At 39.0% G+C, this 25,541-nt stretch overlaps 1 protein-coding gene across 1 annotated transcript; it reads left to right on the top strand.

Moving 5' to 3' along the window:
* Nucleotides 1-940: 940 nt before the first annotated feature.
* On the top strand, nt 941-23,270 carry YTHDF1 (YTH N6-methyladenosine RNA binding protein F1). The gene is made up of 5 exons (XM_060771963.2): nt 941-1,495; nt 5,913-5,937; nt 8,340-8,419; nt 15,779-17,302; nt 21,613-23,270. Exons 1-5 carry the CDS (start codon nt 1,469-1,471, stop codon nt 21,637-21,639), a joined length of 1,683 nt encoding a protein of 560 aa, XP_060627946.1. The 5' UTR covers nt 941-1,468; the 3' UTR covers nt 21,640-23,270.
* Nucleotides 23,271-25,541: the final 2,271 nt, after the last annotated feature.

Here is a 25,541-nt window from a genome sequence, read left to right as displayed (position 1 = left end):
CCTAAAGAGAATCACTCTGAGGCTGAGAGGAGATATGATAGCCATGTATAAATATGTGAGAGGAAGCCACAGGGAGGAGGGAGCAAGCTTGTTTTCTGCTTCCTTGGAGACTAGGACGCAGAACAATGGCTTCAAACGACAAGAGAGGAGATTCCATCTGAACATGAGGAAGAACTTCCTGTGAGAGCCATTCAGCAGTGGAACTCTCTGCCCTGGAGTGTGGTGGAGGCTCCTTCTTTGGAGACTTTTAAAGAGAGGCTGGATGGCCATCTGTCAGGGGTGATTTGAATGCAACATTCCTGCTTCTTGGCAGGGGGTTGGACTGAACATGAGGAAGAACTTCCTGTGAGAGCCATTCAGCAGTGGAACTCTCTGCCCCGGAGTGTGGTGGAGGCTCCTTCTTTGGAGACTTTTAAACAGAGGCTGTATGGCCATCTGTCAGGGGTGATTTGAATGCAACATTCCTGCTTCTTGGCAGGGGGTTGGACTGAACATGAGGAAGAACTTCCTGTGAGAGCCATTCAGCAGTGGAACTCTCTGCCCCGGAGTGTGGTGGAGGCTCCTTCTTTGGAGACTTTTAAACAGAGGCTGTATGGCCATCTGTCAGGGGTGATTTGAATGCAACATTCCTGCTTCTTGGCAGGATGGCACATGAGGTCTCTTCCAACTCTTTGATTCTATGATTCCAACTTGAGTCTGAGAAACCAGTCACGCCTTTGCCCTCCTTTTATAGCCTTGTTCATAAACAAGCCCCGCCTCTTCCCAGTCTGTCAATCATTGACTTGGGCGGGAACTTAAAAAAAAAACTGCCCTCCTGGAAAGGGGGCGGGGCTCCTGCTCGCCCTCGCGCCCAACGGCCGTCGCTGCTCGGTACTACGCATGCGCAACGGGCGACACTCCCCTCCTTTTTTCCTTTCCTGTGTGTGGAAGGTTTCTTCCCCCTCCCGGCATGCCTTGCGCGGCAGAGGCGTTGACGTCACCGCCTCCCGCTCCTTGTCCGCCATTGGAGATCAGGGAAGAAGGGGGGAGGCGGGATTAGGAAACGACGAGAGAGGAATGTAAACCCGGGAAGAGGCCGAGGAGAGAAAGAATTGAAGAAGCGGAGGAGGTGGAGGAGGAGTAGCGGTTGCTTCTTCTTCTTGAGGCCTTGTCTGTGTGGAAGAGGAGCGATGTGAGAGGAGAGAGAGCGCGAGCGCACGAAGGAGCTACTGCGCCTGCGCGCGGCCTTCTCCCTCCTCTTCCCTCCTCCCTTTTTCCCTCCTCCTGGCTACGCGCATGCACCACCTCCCTCTTCCTCCCCACCAGCCACACACACTCCCTCCTCCCGGGATAAGCCCAAGGCGGGAGGGGGGGAAGCCCGCTCGCCCACCCACGAGGCGCCCCACTCCCACGCAAGGCCTCGCCCCCTCCTCCTCCTTCTCCTCCCCCTTCCCCCCTCTCCCTCCCCATATTTCGAGGCGCATGAGAGATGTCTGCCACCAGCGTTGACCCCCAGGTAAGTGGGTCGAGCTTGGAGGGGAGAGGAGTCTTGGAAATGTGTATTATTTGGGGGTGGGTGGTCTTCTCCTTCCAACAGGGCTTTGATTTTTTCTTCTCTTTCCTGCCTGGCCAAATAAGGTTGGGCTGCTTGGGCCTGCCACACAGCTGAATAAAACCCCACATTTTCTGCTTTGAACTGGGATATATGCCAGTGTGGACTCAGATATCCCATCAAAGCAGATATGGTGGGATTTTCCGCCTTGATATTCTGGGTTATAGGGCCCAGTGATATAACCCAGAAAATCCCACGATATCTCCTTTAAACTTGGTGGCCTTCCAGACAGGCCCAGTATCCCAGGATCTGATCCCATGTTATCTGTTCATCCCAGATTATCTGGCAGTGGTGGCTCATATAATCCAGTTCAAAGCAGAAAAATGTGGTATTTTATTCAGCTGTGTGGAAGAGGCCTCAGAATATCAAGGCAGAAAATCCCACGATATCCGCTTTAAACTTGGTGGCCTTCCAGACAGGCCCAGTATCCCAGGATCTGATTCCATGTTATCTGTTTATCCCAGATTATCTGGCAGTGTGACTCGTATAATCCAGTTTAAAGCAGAAAACCTGGGATCAGATCCTGGGATATAGAGCCTTTCAGGAAGGGCCCTGGGTTATATGAGGGCCCTTCCACACAGCCATATAACCCAGAATATCAAGGCAGAATAACCCAAAATATCTGCTTTGGACTGGGTTATCTGAATCCACACTGCTATATAATCCAGTTCAAAGCAGATAATGATGGATTTTATTTAGCTGTGTGGAAGGGGCCTAAAATGTATTGCAATGTGGATTCAGGGCCCTTCCACACAACCATATAATCCAGAATATCAAGGGACCCAATCCACCATATCTGTTTTGAATTGGGATATATGGCAGTGTGGACTCAGGTACCCCAGTTCAAAGCAGATGTTGTGAATTACCTGCCTTGATATTCTGGGTTATATGGCTGTGTTGAATGGATCCCAGTTATGTGAGTCCACACTACCATATAACCCAGTTCAGAGCAGATAATGTGGGATTGTATATAGCTGTGTGGAAGAGGCCTTTGATTATAGAGATGGAAGCAGCCACAAGGGCCCTCCAGTCCAACCCCGTGTGGAAAAATATCACCCAAACACTCCTGACCCAGCCTCTGCTTAAAAACCTCCTGGGAAGGAGACCCCACCAACCTCCTGGGAAGCACATTCGTAGGCCCCTTCTACACTGCCATACAATCCAGATTATCAAAGCAGATAATCCACATTTGCTTTGAACTGGATTATATGAGTCTACACTGCCATATAATCCAGTTCAAAGCAGATGTGGATTCTATATGGCAGTGTTGAAGGGTCCTTACTGTCAGGAAAACCTTCCTTATTTTTAGGTGGCATCTCCTTTCCTACAATTCCAATCCATTACTCAGTGAGAGTAGGACACAGGAGAAAACAAGTCTGTCTCTTTCTCCTCAATGTGACATGGCTTCAAATATTTAAACATGGTTCTCCTGTCCCCTCCCATGCCTGTTCTACATAGTTGAAAAAAATCCCACATTTTCTGCTTTGAACTGGAATATATGGCAGTGTGGACTCTGTGTTGATATTATGGGTTATATGGCTGTCTGGAAGGCCCATGAGTCCACACAGCGATATAACCCAGTTCAAAGCAGAAAATATGGGATTGTGTTCAGCTGTGCGGTAGGGACCTCAGGTAACCCAGGTCAAAGTTGATATTGTGGGGGTCCTTCCAGACAATCCTATATCCCAGAATATCAAGGCAGAAAATCCCACATTATCTGAGTGTGGACTCCTATAAACCAGTTCAAAGCAGATATTGCAGGATTTTCTACCTTGATATTCTGGGATATAGGGCTGTGGGGAAGGGCCCTTGGATTTTTTGCCTTGATATTCTGGGTTATATGGCTGTGTGGAAAGACCCTAAGGCCCCTTCCACACAGCTGAATAAAATCCCACATTATCTGCTTAGAACTGAGTTATGGCAGTGTGGACTCAGATATTCCAGTTCAAAGCAGATATTGTGAATTATCTATCTTGATATGCTGAGTTATATGGCTGTGTGGAAGGACCCTGGGTTATCTGAGGTCCCTTCCACATCTGAATAAAATCCCACATCTGATTTGATCTGGAATATATAGTAGCGTGGACTCAGATAATTCAATTCAAAGCTGATATTGTGGGATTTTCTACCTTGATATTCTGGGTTATGTGACTATGTGGAAGGGCCCAAGGTCTTTTCTCCAGGCTAGACATACCCTGCTCCTCATAGAGCTTGGCGTAAGGAAGGCCAGGCAGAGTTCCCTTCTCCTCCCCGTCTGCTATTTAAGCATCATTCCCTTCTACTTTCTTCCACCCCCCTTTTGCTTTCCTGCAAACCCCCTCCCCTCTGCCTCATATGCTTTTTATGGTTGTCTCTTCCCTCTTCTCTGTTCCTTATTATTCCATATGGCTTACTGCTGTGGTACTACTTCTTCTTTTCCCTCTTGCAGGCCTTTGTTTGCCCGCCAGGCTCCATTAGAGTTTGGTTGGGCCTGGCCTTCATCTTATGCATGCATATGTGCCCACCCAAACATCTTTCTTAGCGGTTGGTGTAAACACATCTTCCTTTTTTTGTGGGTATCTCCAGTACTCTTCTTCCAAAGCTTGTCAAAGGGCCAGTGTTTAGACTGTTGCTTTGCTGATAGTGTTTTGGGATGGGAGAAGTTGTGTGAGCTATGAAGCAGTGTTCTGAAACTGTTGCATGGGCCTGCTTTGAAGAGTGGAACATGAATTGTTATATTTCTCTGTCTAGGAAAAATGTAATAAGTAAAGGCAGGCAAGTGAAATAAGATAGGAACCGAGTGTTTACATCTTACATTGGGCCCATGGAAGCTGTAGGGGTTTGGTTCCAGAAACAACCCCCTTAAGTCCCATTATGCATAATATCATAGTACAAAGATGTCCCTTTATAAAATGGCAAAAGTAAGGTTTGACATTGGGCTTTAAAAATTATAATGTCCTAGATGGTTGAATCCACAGATGTAGAGGGCTGACTCAATTTCTTTTGATATTCATTATTGAAACCAGGGGTGGGGGGGTGATGTTTAATTGTCTTTTTCATTCTTGGATGTTTTCTCTTTATTTGAAATGCATTCTCCACAGTGTCCCACTCAGCAACGGAATGTGATATGTGTAGTGTTCCTGCTGTTTGTGTTTTTGGGCAGATACACTTTCCCTAATTTATAATGCTACCTAACATTTATGTGGTGTATTGACATGTTCTCAGCATTTGCATTATCTGCATAAATCTTTACAATACATCTGTAAAGGCAACCAAGCAAGGCTGTCCTTACAGGATCAGAGGCTGAGAGCAGTGGATTGCCTGCCTAGTGAGATAATGGCCCATATGAAATTTAGACCAAAAGCTTCTTAGCCTTAGTTCCAGTGGCACATCAATGCCACATGAATATTCTTAGTGTAGTTGTGTTCACTTAAGGGACTTAACTTTCTTTCCCTGACAGCTTATTTTTCTTAGCTCTGTGTGTCGTACCACATCTCAACTATGTGTAGAAGATTCCTATAAACTTAATATTTGCCTTGACTATTCTTGATTCAGTTCGAAAGTTGTACTCTATTTTGACCTTTGTGCTGAGAGCTTCTCTAATACTAAGAAGCTAGTGTCCCTTTTCATCTGTCCTGTTTCCCAAATGCTCCTATATTCTGTAAGTTTTATGGTATGGCCTCTGGTTTCTATATCATTTTGTAGGTTGCTCACCCTTGTTATTTTGGGGGCTAATAATCTGATTTCAATATTGCATTCTTAAAGCATGATAATATATATGTATTTAAGAAGCCAAGTCTTGTTGTCCTGCTTTATGTCTCTTTGGTTACTGTCTTGGTTCTGTAACACTACTGTGTCTGTGTCTCTTCTTGATATTATCCGAAGCCTCTCTTCTCCTTCAAGGCAGAGAAGGTTTTTACCTCTTTTTAAAGAAAGCAAAAGTTCTTGCTCCCTGGCATACATTATTTTCCTTTTCTGAAGACTATTTTTGTTCTAATACCTTGAGAGTTCCTTAGACTTCTCTTGGGAATGCATTCCCATTTCTTGCTGACAGTAGCCACAAATGCATTCAGGTCACTCACCAGGCACAGAACAAATTTCAGATGCAGAAAATTTTAAGGCCAGAAAACTAAAGTTTTGTCTGGGAATTAGGATCGTTAAACTTTTTAATGGAGCCTTCCTATCTTTTAATATAGATCATATTGTTATGACCATTATTAAGCATTTTATCTTATAAATTTCAGTACATATATATTGTGGGTTTGCTTTATACTGAAGACACAACAAATAATAAATATTTTCTCTTTTTTTCTTTGTCTTACCATGTGCTGTGACATAACAGAGGCCGAAAGGACAGGATAATAAAGGTAAGGAATTTTTTTGATCCCAGCCAGATGTACACCAAATATATACCCAATAACACTTGGTTCACAGTGATATAATAGTTTTTTGTTGTTAAAGTGCAACAAACACTTTGGTCTAAGTAGAAGTGTTACTGTTAAGAAGCTGAATGTTATATGTCAACTCGGATTCCATCTGAGTTGGCTATTGAACTCTCAAAAACTGATATCCCCCATGTTTTGAAGCTTGAAGCAGAAGTTACGATGAAAATTTTATTCCAGAATATCTGGAAGATTCCCGCTTTGGAAAGGTATAGATATTTAACTACTGTCTAATTTGAATTGAGGTCTTCAATTATGTTATTTTACAAATAATTTTCTCTTCCACATTTCATCGTGCATCCCCTTGCAGAATGATTACAACACAAATTTAATGCAGATTGTGTGCTTTTTTTCCAATTTTCCCATTGATGGTAAAGATGAAACATTTATGCTTCTTTGCAAGAAGTTTGCTTTCATCTGCTACATAAAGGAAACATTTTTTAAAAGTAAAGTTATAAGATTATAATTTTGTATTGCAGTTAAAGTGCTTCCTCTTTTTATACATCAAGACATTACTGATAGTTATGGGATTTTAATTCTCACCCTTGGGGGTGAGAAGGGCGGGGTATAAATATAATAAATAAATAAAATTTTAGGTCATGAACGTTGACACATCAGTTGCTCTTTTTCCACTTAAATTATTTTTGGAACACTTAGTGTCTATGAATGTAAAAAGCAGCAATCTTCTATGAAATAGCAACTGTTGCTGTAGGTGTGTATTTAATTGCCAAGGAGTATGATTAGCAAACTCTATTCTAATTCCAAAATTTTAGGACAGGCAACAATATAGAAAATGAAATATAGTAATTGAGAGGAATATGCCTTGTATAATCCAGCACATGTACATTGTTTTACCATTTTGCATAGTTTTTCTTCGTAATATTAGACTTAGAATTTCAAGCTTGCAGATATTCTTAATCCCTAGTTTCTATTATATACTAAATCATTTTAAGAATGTTGAAGGAAATAGTACAAAGCATACAGAATATTCTTTTCCAGGCAACCCAGTTCAGTCTTAGCATACAGTTTTCTCTTTTATATTGTGTCTGTGGACACAATTCAACTCAAATATGCTTGTTAAAAACTGCTTTGGGTCTTTGTGGCCTTTTTCACTTTAGGCTAACTAAAGTCACTAGTGTTCTGAAAATGTGCATTTATAGTGTTTGGAATATTCATTCTATGCTTTTAGTGCTTCATATTAAAACATTTTTGCTTTACATAATCTGCAGCAAGGCAGTTTTAAAATTTAATGTGTAGTGAAAAAAAAGTCCAAACGTGAATGTGTCCTGTTACAGTGTTACAATAAGCTATTAAAACCTGGTTACTGCTGTAGGTTAATACATCTGACTTGTTCAAAATACTTGTTTGTAGCACCATTAAAAGTTGTTTCTGTGCATGTAGGTTCTGCACATGTAGGAGCAGGCTTTGATATCTACCTGCAGTGTGTGTGCATGTCAATTATTATCAGCGGCACTGTTATTTGCTGGTTTGGGGTCCACTGCACATAGAAGAGTGTTTTAGTTGCCCAATTAGTTCACTTTGAGGCTGTAGGGCCTCAGTGTCTCCTTTTGTAAACGGAGAATGCACCCTGACATGCCCATCACTCCCCTGCAATGTGTGTTGAAAGGGCCGATCAGTTCTGATTGATAACATGTCTTTCAAGAAAGTTGGTGGTGGTTGTCTTAGTAAGTAACATGTAAGCACATTCCTAGGCATCCCATGATTTTCTAGAACACAGCCTGCAAAATGGATAATTGCCAGTGCAGTTACTCCTTTTCAAGTATTAACTATGAATTCTATGTAGTCTAGAGTCAGTTTGGCTAATCTATACTAACACTAATAAGGAAATATTATATCTCCATTGTACATGCAAGGATTCCAAGGCTTGAACGTTAAAGACCACTCAGCCAGCATTTTATTGACTCCTTCCTGGCATGCCTTTGATGACTTGGGGGCCTCTCAGATTTCTCCTCTTGCCTACTTAGTTCTTTAGTTTTTCTTCACTCGAAAAGTGTATGGTACTGTATTGTATTATAAGAGTATTAGTCCTATTCTTGCAAAAGCTGTATTGCAGGATGTTGAAAAACCTGCTTGCAAACTACTCAATAACTGTCATTCAAGTTAGTTTCTAGACAACAATAGCATGTAGAATTCCTGTGCAAATTTTTTCATCATGTTGAAATCTGATTCCTATCCCTTCTCTGAATTGACAATGCCATAGGATAAAGGCTGCTTTATTTACATTTACTGTCGCGTTTCTTTAGGAAGTCATTCTTTATTGCAGCTTCAGAATATACATTGTTATAATTGCAGTTTTTTTTTTCCAGTGCAAAATGGTTCTCTTCATCAAAAGGATACTGTTCATGACAATGATTTTGAGCCTTACCTTTCCGGACAGTCAAATCAGGTTAGTACATACTGCTGGCAAGCGTTTTGATACTTGGGGCAGGGGGTGATCTTAAGGATACATGTCTCCAGAACCCTATGGAAATGCTTATGAAGAAAATTTTTCTGTTGTATTTTAAAGAAGGCCACTAAGCATTTATTCTAGTGTAGCATTGAGAAATAACAACTAGTTTCACAGAGCAGTGTCATTTAACCATCAGTTTAGAATATTGCGGTTTTTGTATGATTGCATCTAAAGCTATTTTTCCTTTCTGTTAAAGTTGACAGTATCCTAAAATGTAAAGAATGAGGACCTTAAACTTTTACTAAAAAGACATTTCCATTTTTAATGGAATCTCTTAGTTGTGCATCATCAAAATGAGGAATACATCTGGTCCTTGAAATGTTCATCTTGCAGTTCAAACACTGTCAGAGTTGATTAGTAAGAAAAAGCGAGCAGGCATTGACCTGTACAGTAACTTTCTTAGGACATTCCTCAGCAAATAGATCACTACTTATATGAAAAATATTTATCCATAGGTTTTTTTAAATATAAAATATTTGTATTGTTGAAGGCTTTCATGGCTGGAATCACTGGGTTTTTGTAGGTTTTTTCGGGCTATATGACCATGTTCTAGAGGCATTCTCGCATGCATCTATGACAAGCATCCTCACTACCTCTAAGGATGCTTGCCATAGATGCAGGCGAAACGCCAGGAGAGAATGACTCTAGAACATGGCCATATAGCCCGAAAAAACCTACAACAACCCATAAAGTATTTGATGATCCATTTCAGGTTGATGCATTCTACTTTATAATCAGCATTCATAGAGTGCTTATGACTTCGTGGAATGTGATTGTGAAGATAATATAGTAACTCCAGGCAAACAGCTGTTTGTAAAGAAACAAAACTAAACTCTCCTCAATCTGCTAAACATTTTTGTCATACATTTTCAGTGTGGACAAGATCTCCTGTTCCACTTTATGAGATTTTGGCACATTAAAAATAAAATGTCTATTCGCTCCACAGGTCTTTCATCCACATTCTAATCAGTACTGAAACTTCTGTTTCATTAAAATAAAATTTCCTACCAGATCTTGTGAATATGTCATGTATGTTTTCTATTGCTTGGCTAATTAGTCTTTCACAGGTGACCCTCATTAAGTTTAGTCGAGAGGTCATGACTTCTCAACCTAGTGGGTTTCATAAACAGGCTAAGATTTTGCCTCGGTTGTACTCATTCAAGGCAATTTCTCTTGATTGAGTACAGCACATTAGATTTACACCTGAAATGAATTGTTAAGAGGGTTTTATTTTCATGATACTAAGTGACAGTTCGAGCAGTTGTCCACACTTTCCTTTGGACAGAGCTTGGAACAGCTATCTATTTGTAGCTGTGTACTGGTTTGAAATAACTAGCCACTTTCTGTTTCTTCAAGTAACAAACTTACAACTGCATCTCATTTAGATTAACCATCACTGCACTCCTTTTTCAAGATAGCTTTCTGTTTAGCAGTCACAGGGAAATAGCCTCACTAAATAGCAGAGGAAGGTTGTCATACAGTTCAAGCACTACCTTGTGTTTTCTTGAGCTATAGCCTTGTGATATGTTGTGGATCTTGAGGCAACAGAGAGATGGATGAGCTGGGAATGTTTTCTATCACTGGCTTGTAGCATTAAGCTGTGTTTTTAAAAATACTTTAAATAAATAGAGTACATTTTTGTACCTCAACATTTTTTTTAGATAGGTTGTGACTTTGGAAGATTTCACACTAATAATATGTGACTGTTTACCATGAGCTGGAAATTTTTTTCTTGGTCATCATATAGCTTGAGCCTTCTATCTGTTTATATCACACCATAACCCCAAGGAATGCTATGGTTGGGTAGGAAAAAATCTTGCTTCATTACATCGTACTGGATTAGCTTCCTTATAAGTCTTGCTTCTTTGTTTTTTTAAATGGTTATTGTGATAGCAACTAATCTGCTGCTGAAAATAATTTTAATTCTTGTTGAAATTTGTTTTTAAAGAGCTTTGAGTACTTGAGTTCATATAGTGTAATGCTAAACAAACAGTACGTCCAATTTTAGCAGACTGTCCAAAGAGGGTTTATTTGTATTGATTAATTTTTTTAATACTCTATATGTGTTTCCATAATTATCTTGGAAAATGGGTTTTGATACATTTTGATACATTCATGTATCAGAAATGTCATAATTTGAACCATGTATTTGCTGTATCGCCTTCCTCCCTCAATTTCCCACTGTGAATTGACCTATGCTTCTGCTCAGGAAAAAGGTAGTTTCGAAGAAAATGAGTCAGAGCTTACACCAGTTCTATAACCCAGCAACTAGTACAACATGACATAGTTTTCCATGTAATTTATATTAGATTCTTTCCAAAGGTTGGTGAGACAATGTCTGCTTGTAACCACCTGGGCAATTTTTAAGCAGAAAATACTGTTCACGTTGTACTTGTATATATTCAAGTATAATTTAACATGTATAAGTTGAGGGCAGGTTTGCGGGCCAAAATTACAGAGTTTAACATGATTTGTGGATAAGTCAAGGGCCATTTCACATAGAAGGTAAAATAATAATAATAATAATAATAATAATAATGATGATGATGATGCTTGTTTATACTCTGCTTTATCTCCCCCGTAGGAGACTTAAATTTAAAAAATTACCACATAATTTAAAATACACAAATATGCAAACATTTAAACAGAAGTAAACATAATAGTATCAAAAGTTCACAGTTAAAATCCATGAAAACATATTGAAATTGAAAAACCACAGCACCCCTTGACTTGATTTTCTTTAAAAGCCTGTCAGAATAAAAATATTTTAGTCTGCCTCCAAAAGGACAGCAGAGAGCTATTCTCGCTTCCCTGGGCAGGGAATTCCAGAGTCAGGCAGCCAAGGGATCAAGAGAAGGACCTCTCTTGAAGATCTCAGGGCCTGGGCAGGTGGGGGATGCAGTCAGCCAAAAAGCCTGGACCTGAACTGTCTAGAGCTTTAAAGGTCGTTACAAGCACTTTGAATTATGCCTGGAAACAGACTGGGAGCCAGTAGAACCTGCTGTAACAGGGGGGTGTTCCTCTCCCTGTAGCCAGCCCTAGTTAGCAACCTTACTGCAGCTCTTTGGATCAGCTGAAGTTTCTGAGTGCTTTTCAGAGGTAGTCCCACGTAGAATGCATTAGAGTAATCCAAACTGGATGTATCTAACACATGTACCACCTTGACCAGATCTGGCTTCTCAAGAAAAGGGGGTAGTTGGCACACAAGATTTAATTGTAGAAAAGCCCTCCTGGCAACCCCATCCAGCACAGACTAAATCCCTATTTCCTGATCTGTCTTCTGACTGACCAGGAGCGCCTCTATCTTGTCTGGGTTAAGTTTCAGTTTGTTTGCCCTCATCCAGTCCATTATTGTAAAACAGTGCCTCCCAGTCCCATCCCAGCGAGACGACCCAGAAGATATCAAAAGCTGTGGAGAGGTTCAGAAAGTTAAGCACTTCAGGGGGTCAGCCACTCTGTCTACCATTTCCCCACCCAGATATTCAAAAAGCTCAGGAGCAATGTCATGGTGAGCAGAGTAAAGGGGGGTTGGTGCTCTTTTTAAGTTCTAGTATAAACTAAGTTATTGCCACTCTGCTCAGAAAAGAGGGTGGTTCCTTTTTCTCTTCCCCCCCCCTTTTTTCTTTTTTCTTTTTGATAAGTTAAGGTCACTGTGGCTTGTGGATAAGTCAAATCAGTCTTTTGGGGGTCTGATATTTGCACATATATTTCCAAATGTATACATGAGTACATAGGGTTTGTCATTGTAGATTAAGCTTATTAGAATGACCAAGCTATGCCAGAGTTCAGTTGCCATGTTTCAGCTGTACAATTGTGATAAAAGATTGTCATCTGTATCTTCTTTCTACTTAAAGGCCTTCAGCATTTAGTGGCACAAATCATTTTAATAGATAATCAGATTAAATACAATTTGTTTGTATTCCCCAAGACCCAGTACAGACATCCACCTTACATCTTACTCCTAGTTACAAACAGGGGTAAAACAACAGGAAGTTAGAGAAAATCCACCCCTGGGAAGGAAAATTCATTCCAAGAAAACTTATAATGGTAAAAAGGTTGTCTCCACTGAGGCTTTCTCACCAGTCCTTGTTTTGCAGCAATCCAAAATCTAATTGTCACAGGGACTGAAAGTGAGGTAAAATCTGAATAGGAGCATAGGCAGCAAAACAGACATCATAGGAGTTCTATCCAAAACTAAGAAATATGGTTTTTTGGCTGGAGTTACACTTAAAAAATCTACCTGTTCCAACTTATATACAAATTCAACTTAAGAACAAACCTACAGAACCTATTTTGTCCATAATCTGGGGCTGCCTGTATTACTTTTTAAGAATATTAAGTTGGTTGCAAAAGAGCTGGAGTTTTTCTCTTAAGATGTGTTGGCTGTTGTGCTATATAATCTTATGTAGCATAATATGGCATGACATGATATAAGCCAAGAAAAATAATTTAATATTTGCCACCAGTGAGGCAACTTTATTCTGCTAAGACTTTGTGTGGAAATGTTAGACTGTGAGGTACAAGATGGTGACAGGTTGTGAAATTATATTGGAATTCTTAGGAGATCAGAAGCACTTGGGACTGAACACCTGCTACTTTAAATCACTTACAAATGCGATTCTTTCTGTCTGGTGTAAAGGAAATGCCTCCTGGTAGGGAGGAATCGCTGTTCCTTTTTTGTGAATTATTGATGCCTGCCTTTTGGATTTATTTTTTTACCCAATGGCATTGAATAAAATGTTGTTTGCTCTTTCTAAAGTACTGCAAGTAGTTTTTACAGTACTAAAACAGTAAAAGGTTTTAGCTATTTTGAACTCAATTCGGAGAAAAGCGGGATGTAAATAAAGTATAATAATAAAAATAATTCAAATGTTGCAATGCGAATAGGGTTAATATTCTAGAATGGGAGGAAGAACAAATGGATAATACGAGTAATTAGGACCTCCTGATTTAGTTCAAGGCTGATTTAGTTCAAGGCTGATTCTGTAACTTGAAGTTTGCCCCAGTTTGCATTAGTTTGACTTAACTCTGATCAAACCTGATTTGAATTCAAATGAAAATTCAGAGGTTGATTATTCATGCTTGCTTTTATTTGCATTCAGAATTAAACATGTCTTTGTAATTACTTTTTTCATGCAATTCTTTAACTTTGAAATATCTCCCCAGAAGGAATACCTCTTGACCAATTACAAGTAGGCTGAGGGACTTACTACTGTTCATTTTTAACTTCACTAATATTATGTTGCCATTCTGTACTATGGCAATGTGTTATGTGTGTTGCTCTGCAATAAGACTTGCTTTATGTATTGCTGGCAAATGGATATAGATACTAGAGGAAAAAGTAAAGATGACAAGTAACGGTACTTGAAACAACACATACAGACATCTGTCCTGCCTTTCAAAACTCAAAATGGAAGGGGATAAGAGAAGTCTTGCTGCTCAGTAAAACTATTGCTGAACAACACCGAGGCCCTTTCTACACTGCCATATAAAATACAGATTATCTGCTTTGAACTGGATTATATAGCAGTGTAGAAGGAGCCATAAAGACTCTTCTAATAAACAGCAAGCATAGCAAGTAACAAAGGGTGGGACTGGATTAGAAAGAAAGATTAAAGGTACTTCTAGAATAAAAAAGAAGCAGCATATGGTATAGTAAAGCCTTTTTTCTGCCAGTGTTTTTGCTGCTAATGGAGGACTAGCAAAATAAAAGTGTAGAGGAAAAGATAACTGTTCATATATTTGGTACTATAAGTTTGTCAAATGTTGACTTTTGAAACTGATGATGAGATTTTTACCAGAGCTGTCAAAGACCAAAATCCTACTCCCACCCTCCTCTCTTCATCTTGATATTTATATATTTATATATATAATGTTTGATAATTTTGGAGCCTTATTGGCATTCTTTGACTTTACTTTTGAAATTTTGAATTGATGTCTAGATCTCAAGTAATTGGACATGATTTGGACTAATTAGCTGTGGTTTTGGATTCAGCTGAATGGGTTGTACAGTCCTAATAACATTAACAAATAGAATACATTCTGAGTGGTGGAATTAATTGTTAAGAAAATGAGCTATAAAAGGCTTAAATGGGAAAGGTAGGTTTTAAAAATAGAGACGAAGGTAATGTGGCATAGCATAAATGATAAGGAAAATCCTCATGGTTTGGGTAGGGACACCCAAGAGAAAGTAGAAGCATATGATGACCGAGATTGAAAGAAAACGATCTCCCATTGTTGTGAGAGGAAAGAGAACAGGAAATGAGAAAAGATAGGTAAGCAGGCATGACAACCTAAGGAAACAACAACCAAAAGACCTCACTAGATGTGACCTCTGAATCATGGAAGGCAGTCAGAATGGATGTCAAGGTAGATAATTATGGTAATAAAATTGCTGGCAAACAATTTGGGCCAATATGAGTGAAGAATGTTAATAAGCTTAATGTGGGGGTGGTGGACTATGCTTTGGAGGTCTTCAAACAGAGCTTTGTAGAAAGCTTTGGGTAAGCATTCCTGAGTGACAGAGAATCAGACTAGATGGCCCTTGCAGCCTCTTCCAACTTTGGGATTCTAATGAGTGTGAGAAAATAATTAGAGAATTTTGCAAGACTGTGAAAGGGGGAAATTAAATTTTCTGGTAAGTGAATCTGAGATGAAAGAATTTAGAGTCCAAAGTGAAACTGGTTTCCTGAGTCTTTGCAGCAGTACAATAATAAACAAGAGCACAATTGAGTTTACATTGGGATTAGAATGCCCATATATAGCTTTTATGGTTTGTGTAGTGATGTTAAGCTTTTTATTTGAAAGAATCTGTCAGCATTTCATTTTATTGAGATTTTTTTACAGAAGAATGGCATATTGTTGTTGTTTGATAATATTTAATATCTGTGAAGAACATCTAATCTACCTCTAGTATTGTCATCATGTTAAACTAGTTTATATATACTCCCCAGTTACCAAAACTTAGAGAACTCCATTGAAAATGGAGAATACAGCATCCCCATCATACAGTCAGTCCACGAAATATGTATGGCATAAATGACAGTGATGAAGAATTGTAGGCATTGCAATCTAGCAATATCAGGATGGCTGGATATTTCATATCACTGATTTACAATAAGAAAAACCCTGTTTTAATTTGTATAAAGTAAAATAGTTGAGATCTTAACAACACTTTGAAAGAGTAAGACTTTTAATAGCTATTTAAATTGTAGAAACTCAAGAGGATTTGAATATTTGTTGGTTTGAATATCCTAGAGTATTTTAAATCTGAAATTACTTTTCTTATCTTAACAGAATAACAGCTATCCATCAATGACAGATCCGTACCTGTCCAGTTATTATCCACATTCTATTAGCTTTCCCTACTCTCTCAGTGAAGCACCATGGTCAACTGGAGGTGACCCTCCGATCCCATACCTCACTACCTATGGACAACTCAGTAATGGTGATCATCATTTCATGCATGATGCTGTTTTTGGACAACCTGGTGGACTGGGGAACAACATTTACCCACACAGATTTAATTTTTTCCCTGAAAATCCACCTTTCTCAGCATGGGGAACAAGTGGATCTCAGGGACAGCAGACTCAAAACTCAGCTTATGGAAGCAGTTACAGTTATCCACCCAGCTCCTTGGGTGGTACTATTGTGGATGGCCAGACAGGATTTCATAATGACACATTAAATAAAGCTCCTGGGATGAACAGCATTGAACAGGGAATGGTTGGACTGAAGATTGGTGGGGATGTCACAGCATCTGCTGTGAAAACGGTAGGTTCTGTGGTGAACAGTGCTGGGATGGCAGGTGCTTTGTCTGGCAATGGTGGATCAAGTATAAACCTGCCAGTATCTAAGCCAACCTCTTGGGCTGCTATTGCTAGTAAACCTGCAAAACCTCAGCCCAAGATGAAAGCAAAAAGCGGGCCTGTAGTCGGAGGGGCTTTGCCTCCACCACCTATTAAACATAACATGGACATAGGTACTTGGGACAATAAAGGTCCTGTGGCCAAAGTTCCAGCTCCTCAGCAAATTCCTTCACCTCAATCCCTTCCACAGCCACAAATTATTCAGCCTATTCCCACACAACCACCTCCACTGACCCAGCTGCCATACCAGAACCCTCAGCCACCGCCACCTCAAAACCGGTGGGTGGCACCACGTAACAGAAATGCAGCTTTTGGCCAAAGTGGTGGAACTGGTAACGAGAGCAACTCACTGGGCAGTGCCCCAGCTAATTCTATCCCAGGTGGTGAATCCCATCCTGTTCTTGAAAAACTGAAAGCCGCCCACAGTTACAACCCTAAGGATTTTGAATGGAACCTTAAAAATGGACGTGTGTTCATAATAAAGAGCTATTCTGAGGATGATATACATCGTTCTATCAAATACTCCATTTGGTGTAGTACAGAACATGGCAACAAGCGTTTGGACAGTGCTTTCCGCTCAATGAATAGTAAAGGTCCAGTCTACTTACTCTTCAGTGTCAATGGCAGCGGACACTTCTGTGGAGTGGCGGAAATGAAGTCATCAGTGGACTATGGCACCAGTGCTGGCGTCTGGTCTCAGGACAAATGGAAGGGGAAGTTTGACGTCAAGTGGATCTTTGTGAAAGATGTGCCCAACAACCAGCTCCGACACATCCGGCTGGAGAACAATGACAACAAGCCAGTTACAAACTCCCGTGACACTCAGGAGGTGCCCTTAGAAAAAGCAAAACAAGTGCTTAAAATTATTGCTACATACAAGCACACAACCTCCATCTTTGATGACTTTTCTCATTACGAAAAACGCCAGGAGGAAGAAGAAGTGGTGCGGAAGGTAAACCAGCTTTAGCATGTTTTACCAACCATTGGGGAAAAAATGGGTAGCGGGAGACCTAATTTTTTAAAATAGGTTTCTGGTTTTTAAAATTACATAAATCAGCTGTTCTTTTGTGGTTTGCAGATTTAAGAGATCCTTAACCCCCATGCATGTGACTGCTAGTAAGTGAAAAACACAGATAAATCTGAACATTTGACTTGGAACTGTAGCTGTATTGCAGTAGATGCAGACTCTCTGTTGTAGATCCTGGCAAAAATATTGGTGAAATTCAAAGTCGCCTACGCCCTTTATGTCAACAGGAAGCCCTTCAGCTCACATGTAAATTGTGTGTGGGGGGGGGGGGTGGTTAGGCAGACTGATGTACTTTATGTTGTGTCACAGTGGAGGACCCCCTCCCTACTGTCATTTGGAAGCTCCTAAGACTCATCTGTAGGAGCTTTCAGCAAGCAAAGCAACTGTTTATACTACTTTTGGATTATATTCTTCTTTAATAAAGTTGATCTCTTGTTGCCACATTCACCTACTCCTTGATAGTCCCAGCTACTGTAGATCTGTTGAATTAGTTGTTGAATGTTGCAAATCCCAATAATTGTGAAGGTCTACCTGAGGTGGAATTGCCAACTAGATTCAGGTCAGTGATGTTAGATGTCGATAATATCAAACAAAAACATATTTTAACAAAAATAGAGGGACACGTAAAGAAATGAGAAGAATAATGGAAATATACAATAAATATAGGTTACTTTAATGACTGACAGTGTAACACTCTTGAAACTGATCAGTAATATGAAACTGATGTGTAAAAGCCATTAAAATAACTGCAAAAAGTCATAGAACATAGTAGTAGTAATAGGAAGGAAGTAAGGCAGTTCCTGAGTTAAAAAGTTGCCACTTACATATGACTCTTGAGTTACAAACAAGAGTGAGACAATAGGAAGTGAGAGGAAGTCTATCCCTTGAAAGGGAAATTCACTCCTGGAAGAGTTATCATGGGGAAAAGGTGTCTCCACTGAAGCTTTCTCATCAATCCTTGTTTCCACGGCAACCGAGAATTTTGGCTGTTCTGACTTACATACAAAATCATCTTACAGAACCTATCTTTTTTGTAACTTGGGGATTGCCTTTATGAAGGCAAGGTGCAGCCAAAGATCTAGAGATGGAAATGAGAGGAGAGCGTGCCATGCTATGTCTACTTGCACTGGGCTTATTTGCATTTTCTTCCAATATTGGAGAGAGTCTTCAGCTGTCTTGTCCATTTGCATCAGTCCACTTGACAAGGTAGAGACTATATCTCAGGTGCTGTCAGTCATTACTATAATTCTTTAAAATAAATAAGCCAAGGGCTTATACATAGGATAAATTTGGAGATGTTATGGGTAAGTTCTGTTTCCCAGTGAGAATATAATGCTGGAAGATTGCACTTTTTACTGAACTTAATTGAGTTTCTCCTAGTCACAATTTCTTTGGAAGTCAAAGGTTATGTAATATTTCCCCTAAGTGCCCTCTTTTTGTCGCAGTAGTTGCCAGTTGTTTTTACGCAGAGGTATACAAGCAAACTGGTTTGTTCAGCGCTATACTAGGGCTATGAGCAGGTACCATATTTAGTACTAAGGAGCTGTGGGCTTTTGTTTTTTAAAGCAGTGCTTTTGATGGATTCATCTGTGAAGTGTCATGTTTCACTTTCAAATCTCAGAAGTTTCTTCAAAACAATCCTACATTATGGATTTAGTCTTGAATCTGCTTGAGTCATAATCCAAGTGTAAGAATAGTTGCACACGTGGTTGCACTGTCTCAAGCAACTGGTAAGTGCAGTCCCTAGTGCAGTTAATCATTTGGTAAGCACACAGCTCTCCCTCTCTTAGTTTTCACTTGGTGCATGGGAAATTAATGACCAACATGAAACAGATTACAGCAAGACTATATGGTACCTGTTGCACAACTGATCGTGCAACTTTGTAATCCATTGCAACTATACTGTGATAAAAGTGTATGCAGCTGGCCCTCCACATCCATGGATTCAGCCATCCATGGCTTGAAAATATTTTTTAATTCAAAAAACTATCTTTTATTTTGACATTTTGTATAAGGAACACAATTGCAAATGACTGGACCTGAGCATCAGTGGAATTTGGTTTCCATAGTGTATATGTCCTGTAACCAAACCCCAGCAGGTACGAAGGGCCAACTGTGTAGTCCCCTGGCCTGTTGATTTAAGTTTAATAGTAATCTAGGTAGTAAAAACCTGGGTCACAATCCAATGAGGTATCTTGTGTAAGTAAAATCATTGTTCTTTGCAGCATTTGATGTTTTTGGGGGCTTCTATTAGTGAAGCAAGTAACCATTGTCAAGTTAAAATACCCAAAGCAGTGATGTGGCAACACCATGTGGAAACACAAATATAAAACCACTCTTTTGGATACAGGTGTGTATAGACTTCCTTCCAGAAAAAAAGAATCAGACCAGGGATCAATACAGATTTTTTTTCTTTTCTTTTTTTGCAAACCCAAGTATTTGTTTCCAGTGTCATAATCGTTGGACTTCTTGTAGACTTTCTCAGTTTCAAAAGAAAGTTGTTACTGTAGTGTAGCATTTTATGGGGAGGGGAGTGTGGGATTATTATTGATAGAGAAGAACTTCTATCATGTGATTTTGAGTTTACTTTGAACCAATTCCTTAGCCAAAAGACACTGACCCCCTATCACAGAATAAAAAGCAGTGAAGCAATGATAAAAGCTAGCAGCAGCCAAGCCATGCTAGTGCCAGGTCAGGTGATAACAACAATTTGCATTTAAAAACCATGACTGTGTGAAATTACCAGAATATCTACTGAAGCAAATCTGACTCGGGGAACACCTCAAAGGCAATTTCTGAAGAAAAGAAAACAAACACACCCTATTTGATACACATATGTTTTTATAAATTGGCATAAAACAGAAAATTGTGCCTCTGGGGACATATAATTCTGCTTCAAAATAAACTCAGCCAGACTTGTTTTGGCCATTTTCTGGAAATCAGAAATGATATCCTGTTTAGGTTTTATTAGTATAATGGTGAGGGGAGGGAAGTGTGTTTAGAAAACAGCCCCAAAATTTCTACGTTAATACAAAGGACCTGTATATTCAGTAGGACCTTTTTGGGAATTAGAAAATGTTGAAGGAAAAATATAAATGAGATGCAGATTACATCTTGTAATGAATCATCTCCAGCCAACAGTACTTCTGTTCATCCTGAAACAGGACCCTTGTGTCATTAAGGATTGAGGAGATGAATGTACATCCACATACTTCAGAAATCTTCCCTGCTGTTACCATATACTGTAGTAGTAAAGTTTATGTCTCACTTGAGTCAGAGCACTTTATGGCTATATATTCTTGGGACAGATGTGATCTGGAAAAGTAGGAAAGAAGGGTTTCCTTTTCCTCCCACTCTGCAAAAACCTCTCTGTGTGGATAGAAGAGGGTTTTCTTTCTTTCTTTCTTGACCTCAGTAGCAGGTATTCCTACCTTTGTGAAAACCATGGTTTTAAGGACTCCAGCAATCATTTTCTTCCACCCATTTCCTATTAAAACATAACACGGACACCCTCGCATTGCCATTGATTTTAAAAGTATGGGATACTGTCCGACTGTTTTCATTACAGTAGAGTCTCGCTTATCCAATATAAATGGCCGGCAGAACGTTGGATAAGCGAAAATGTTGGATAATACGGAGGGATTAAGGAAAAGCCTATTAAATGTCAAATCACGTTATGATTTTACAAATTAAGCACCAAAATATGTTTTACAACAAATTGACAGAAAAAGCATTCAATACATGGTAATGTTATGTAGTAATTACTATATTTAGGAATATAGCACCAAAACATTGCAGTGTGTTGAAACATCTGAGGATCTGGGTAGGAGACAGACTGCGTTGATAATATGGAATGTTGGATGAGCAAAGGTTGGATTAGCGAGACTACTGTATTTGCAAAATGCCTTTTACTTAAAAAGTGATTGATTTCCTTCATACCTAGGATGTTTCTTCCAGCAAGCCAAATACGCTTTCAAGCTATCTGATTTGATTCAGTCCTTATTCATTCAAAGTTTGCTACTATATTACACATTTTACAGTGTTTGTGTTGGATTTGTTTCATCATGGACAAATGATTATACATTTATTCTATTTATCGAACAGAGCTCCCAAAAATATGATGTCAGTTAGGTGCCCCATAACTTTTAATCTGTTATGATAGGCATGCTTGTTGTGCAAGTAGATACAAGTTTTCATGTTTTTTGCATTCTAATTTTATGATTTTCTCTCTACAGGAACGGCAGAATCGAAACAAACAATAAGAATAAACATATATATGGTTTGCTATAAATATAAATATATATATACTAGAACTGATATTAAATTTGATTATGAAAAACTGAATCTTTTTAAAAGTGCTCTGGTGCTATGTTCTAGCATCAAGAGACTGTAAAGCTTTTAGCTCCAATATCTTTTTGTGCAGGGGAAATTCAATTCTTGCATCTTTTTAAGTACACCGTAGTGTGTTCTTGGTTTGGTTTTGTTTGGTTTTTATTTTCTGCGCCCAGGTGAATATGCATTAAGTTGTATCTTTTCTATGTATAATGCTGTAGAATCCATTAATAAAGATGTTCCCTGTTTTTTTTAAAAAAAATATTTGGTTAAATATGTTCCTCTAGAATGAAATATCTGAAACCATTAGTATTTCCCAAAGAATGTTAACTTCAGCACAAATTATGTTTCTAATCTGAAAATTGACCATAATTTTATATTTGTGTACTCTAGATCCTCTTGTCTCACCATCCCCACAATTGTCCTGATTTTTCTTGGCAAGCACCAAAATAAAATTTTTAATCTGATTTTCTTTTGGTCATCTTCAGCTTTAACATCAATGCAGCATGTTCAGATCACTTTGTATAGTTCACTTTTTTAATCTGACCTTTTTATTATTTTTCAGAAATTTTGAAATGACACTTTTCTGTTTTGTAGCGAGAAAGCTATAAAGGTGTAACTCACAAGGATCACTTCATATTGCAAGCAGCATACATGGACATCGCATAAATGCTTTTGTGCATTTGCCTCATTTAGAAGCACTTTCAGTTGAGCTTGCATGGGAAATGTTCCTTGCGGGTTGCTTCTTATAGCTGAAAATTAACATTTCTTTAATACCTAGTAAACCAGTGATCTTGAATGGGGAGATGCTATGTATTGCAGCCTGTAACAAAAGAAGTTTAGAATTTTTTTGTCAGCCATTATTTTCTTTTCTTTTTTTGAAGGGAATCATTTAATGATTGGAATAATGTTTTGACATTGTAGGGGCTTGGGGCAATGTGGTTTCTTAAAAGACCTCTTTCTCTGTTTTCTAATACCAATTAAACACTTGTTTTTTCTCTGTTCCCTTTTTTCTTTATTACCACCTCCCTTAAATGCCACTTAAAATTTTATACTGATAATGGTGAGCTTTAATATAGAATCTTAGTACAGACTCATATGATGGATTATGCTTCAGATGTTTAAAATTGACAGTATGTGTGTGTCTATATTTTTTTTTCCTGTTGGATGAGTAAAAACAACTGTTCTACAAAATGGAATTTGCTGTCCTGTTTTTGTGGAATAAGGGAGCTGTCGAAGAACTGGCCACCAACCGGAGTTTCAAAATTTAGCATGAATTCTTGGTGCTCATGCCTGTTGCTCTAGCACACCGAATCTGCACGTGTTTTATTGTAGAGGATCTTTTACTTATATTAGAAAGCAAATATCTTCTGGAAACTATTTACTCAAGAGGACCTCCAACTTAAATGAAAGTTTAAGCTGTATCATTTAGACTTGTATTTAGAAAATATAGCTTTGTCTCTGGTCTGTTACTTCTGATGTAAGGAGTAATGGGACAGCATCAGATTAACTTTTTCCTCTAGGAGAATACAAGCCTTAATAAATAATACCTACTTAGCAAGTGTGATGTCATCTCTCATTTTTTCCCCTTTAGGACTCTGGCTGAGGGCCAGTTTGGACATGCAACTCACTCTGTATTGAGCAAACACTGGGGAAAGAACCCAATATGATGGGAAAAGGCCTTGCTATAAAAACTGTTTTGAAGACTTAAAAGCAACTGGCTTAATTATACTGATAATTCAAAGTCCACTTTGGTGGTTGCAAATGCCTTGTTTGGCATTGTACCCAAAGAAGACGAGGGTTCTTTCTGCTTCCTTGTACTGTTCTTGTTTGTTTGGAGCAAAACACAGCCTCCTCCTTTTGTCTTAGGTGTGGCCATTTGAATAGAGTTGCATATGTGGAAAAAGTGTTTATGTATGTTGAAAATACTGGAGGAGAGGAACTTAATTTTTTTGGGGGGGGGGGGTGTATAGGGGACGTGTTTGTCTGCTGTAAGAAAAACAAGAGTGTCATGGTGTTTTAAAGATGCAGCGCCTTTTGTTTAGTCAGGTTTTTATTAATTGCAATCTGGTGCCTCAGAAGCTTGTGCCATATAAAGTTTATTAGCATTGAAGATGCCACAAGGTTCTCATTGTGTTAGAAAAATGTGGTGTAATTGATTGGATGCTTTAAAACTTGGGTATGCAGTTTGAGACCAAAAGATGATCTCATCCGAATCCCCTCTCAAATGTTTGAGACTTTTGTCATCATGCTAGGTTGTGAGTTGAGCTTTTTCCACTCCTTTAAAAAAAAATTAACAAACAAAAGTTGTAGTCATTGTCAAAAGGTGCTGCATCTAATGCTCCTGCTGATCCCTTACTAGTCTACAGCAGCATAAGCAGCAGTATCTTTTAAATGTTAGTTGAATGATTAACATTTCCTAATCTCACTTAATATTGTGCAAACCAGTTCTTTCTTTGCGAGGAGGAAAAACACATCTGTGTATCCAGCCCATCCTGAACCCTTTTGATTCACATTCACTTTCAGCAAGTGCTTGGATTTTCTTAAAATTCACTAACAGGAACACTTGGTTGGAAACCCACTCCAACTGGGCTGGCTTCAAACTCATGACCTTTTGGTCAGAGTGATCTTAATGCAGCTGACACTCAACCAGCTGCGCCACAATCCCAGTGCGTATGTTGTGTTCCTTCAAGACATTTCTAGTATCCATTGACCCTGAAGTGAACCTGTTATCAAGTTTTCTTTGCAATATTTGTTCAGAGGGAGTTTGCTGTTGCTTTCCTTTTGGCTGTGAATGTGTGACCTGTTCGTGGTTTCAGTGGCTGAAGAAGAATCAAATTGTGGTCATCTAGAGTTAGTCTGTCACTCAAAGCACTACAGTATACTGACTCCAGAGCAGCTGTAATGTAGCAGTGCTTTAGATTCCACCACCTCTTCATTCATGGAAATCTAAAGTGACTTAAATCTCATGCTGGGAAAAATATAAAATGTGGACCTTTTCCACTTGCGAATTTTTTTTATTATACAATGGCCAATGTGGATGTCCACTCCAGGAACTCTTTAGATCTTCCTCAACCCTTCAATGAACCCAGTTAAATATTTCAGCTGTCCTTTTTGTCCATAATTGTTGTCCATTAATACATGGTTTTGTAGCACTTTAATCATGAGGTGTCATCTCCTTAGAGGCCTGATTGAGAGAAACACTGATCTCATTTAGGTGCCAAGTGGAAATGCAGATATTCATCAAACACCCTTCGTGCTTCTAATTCACCTGATATACTGATGTATTTCATTTAAAACCTTTTAATCTGTTTTATTTCATTATTATAATGTTATGATTAATATTGTTTTGGTATATTTAGATTGGCCGAAATCTTTTTCATGGTCTGTGTGACATAATTTTATATTTATTACTGGAATTCATTTATCTCTTACTTTTGTCCTGCTAATGAGACCCAAGGTGACTGACATATTTTAAATTAAAAACAATACAGGAGCCTGAATGAAAGTGTAAATGTAAAATTTAGTAAACTACCAATTTATGAAGTTAAACATTAAATATTTAAAACGCATAAAAACTATATGCAAACCTTTTAAGGAAGCGATTTCTAGAATTTATTTATTTACTTACCATATTTATGTACCGCCTTTCTCAGGCCGGAGGTGACTCGGGGCGGTTTAAAATCTGGGAGTAGTCACTGAGAACGTCCTCTGTTGCCACCACAGGAGTGTGAGGACCCTTCCACACAGCCCTAGATTCCATATCAAGGCAGAAAATCCCACAATATCTAGTTTGAACTGGGTTATCTGAGTTCACACTCAAATAACGTGG

The sequence above is a fragment of the Anolis sagrei genome, chromosome 4, assembly GCF_037176765.1.
Source record: "Anolis sagrei isolate rAnoSag1 chromosome 4, rAnoSag1.mat, whole genome shotgun sequence".
NCBI lineage: Eukaryota > Metazoa > Chordata > Lepidosauria > Squamata > Dactyloidae > Anolis > Anolis sagrei.
The sequence above is the reverse complement of the archived record's forward strand: the minus strand, read 5'-3'. Positions and strand labels throughout refer to the sequence as shown.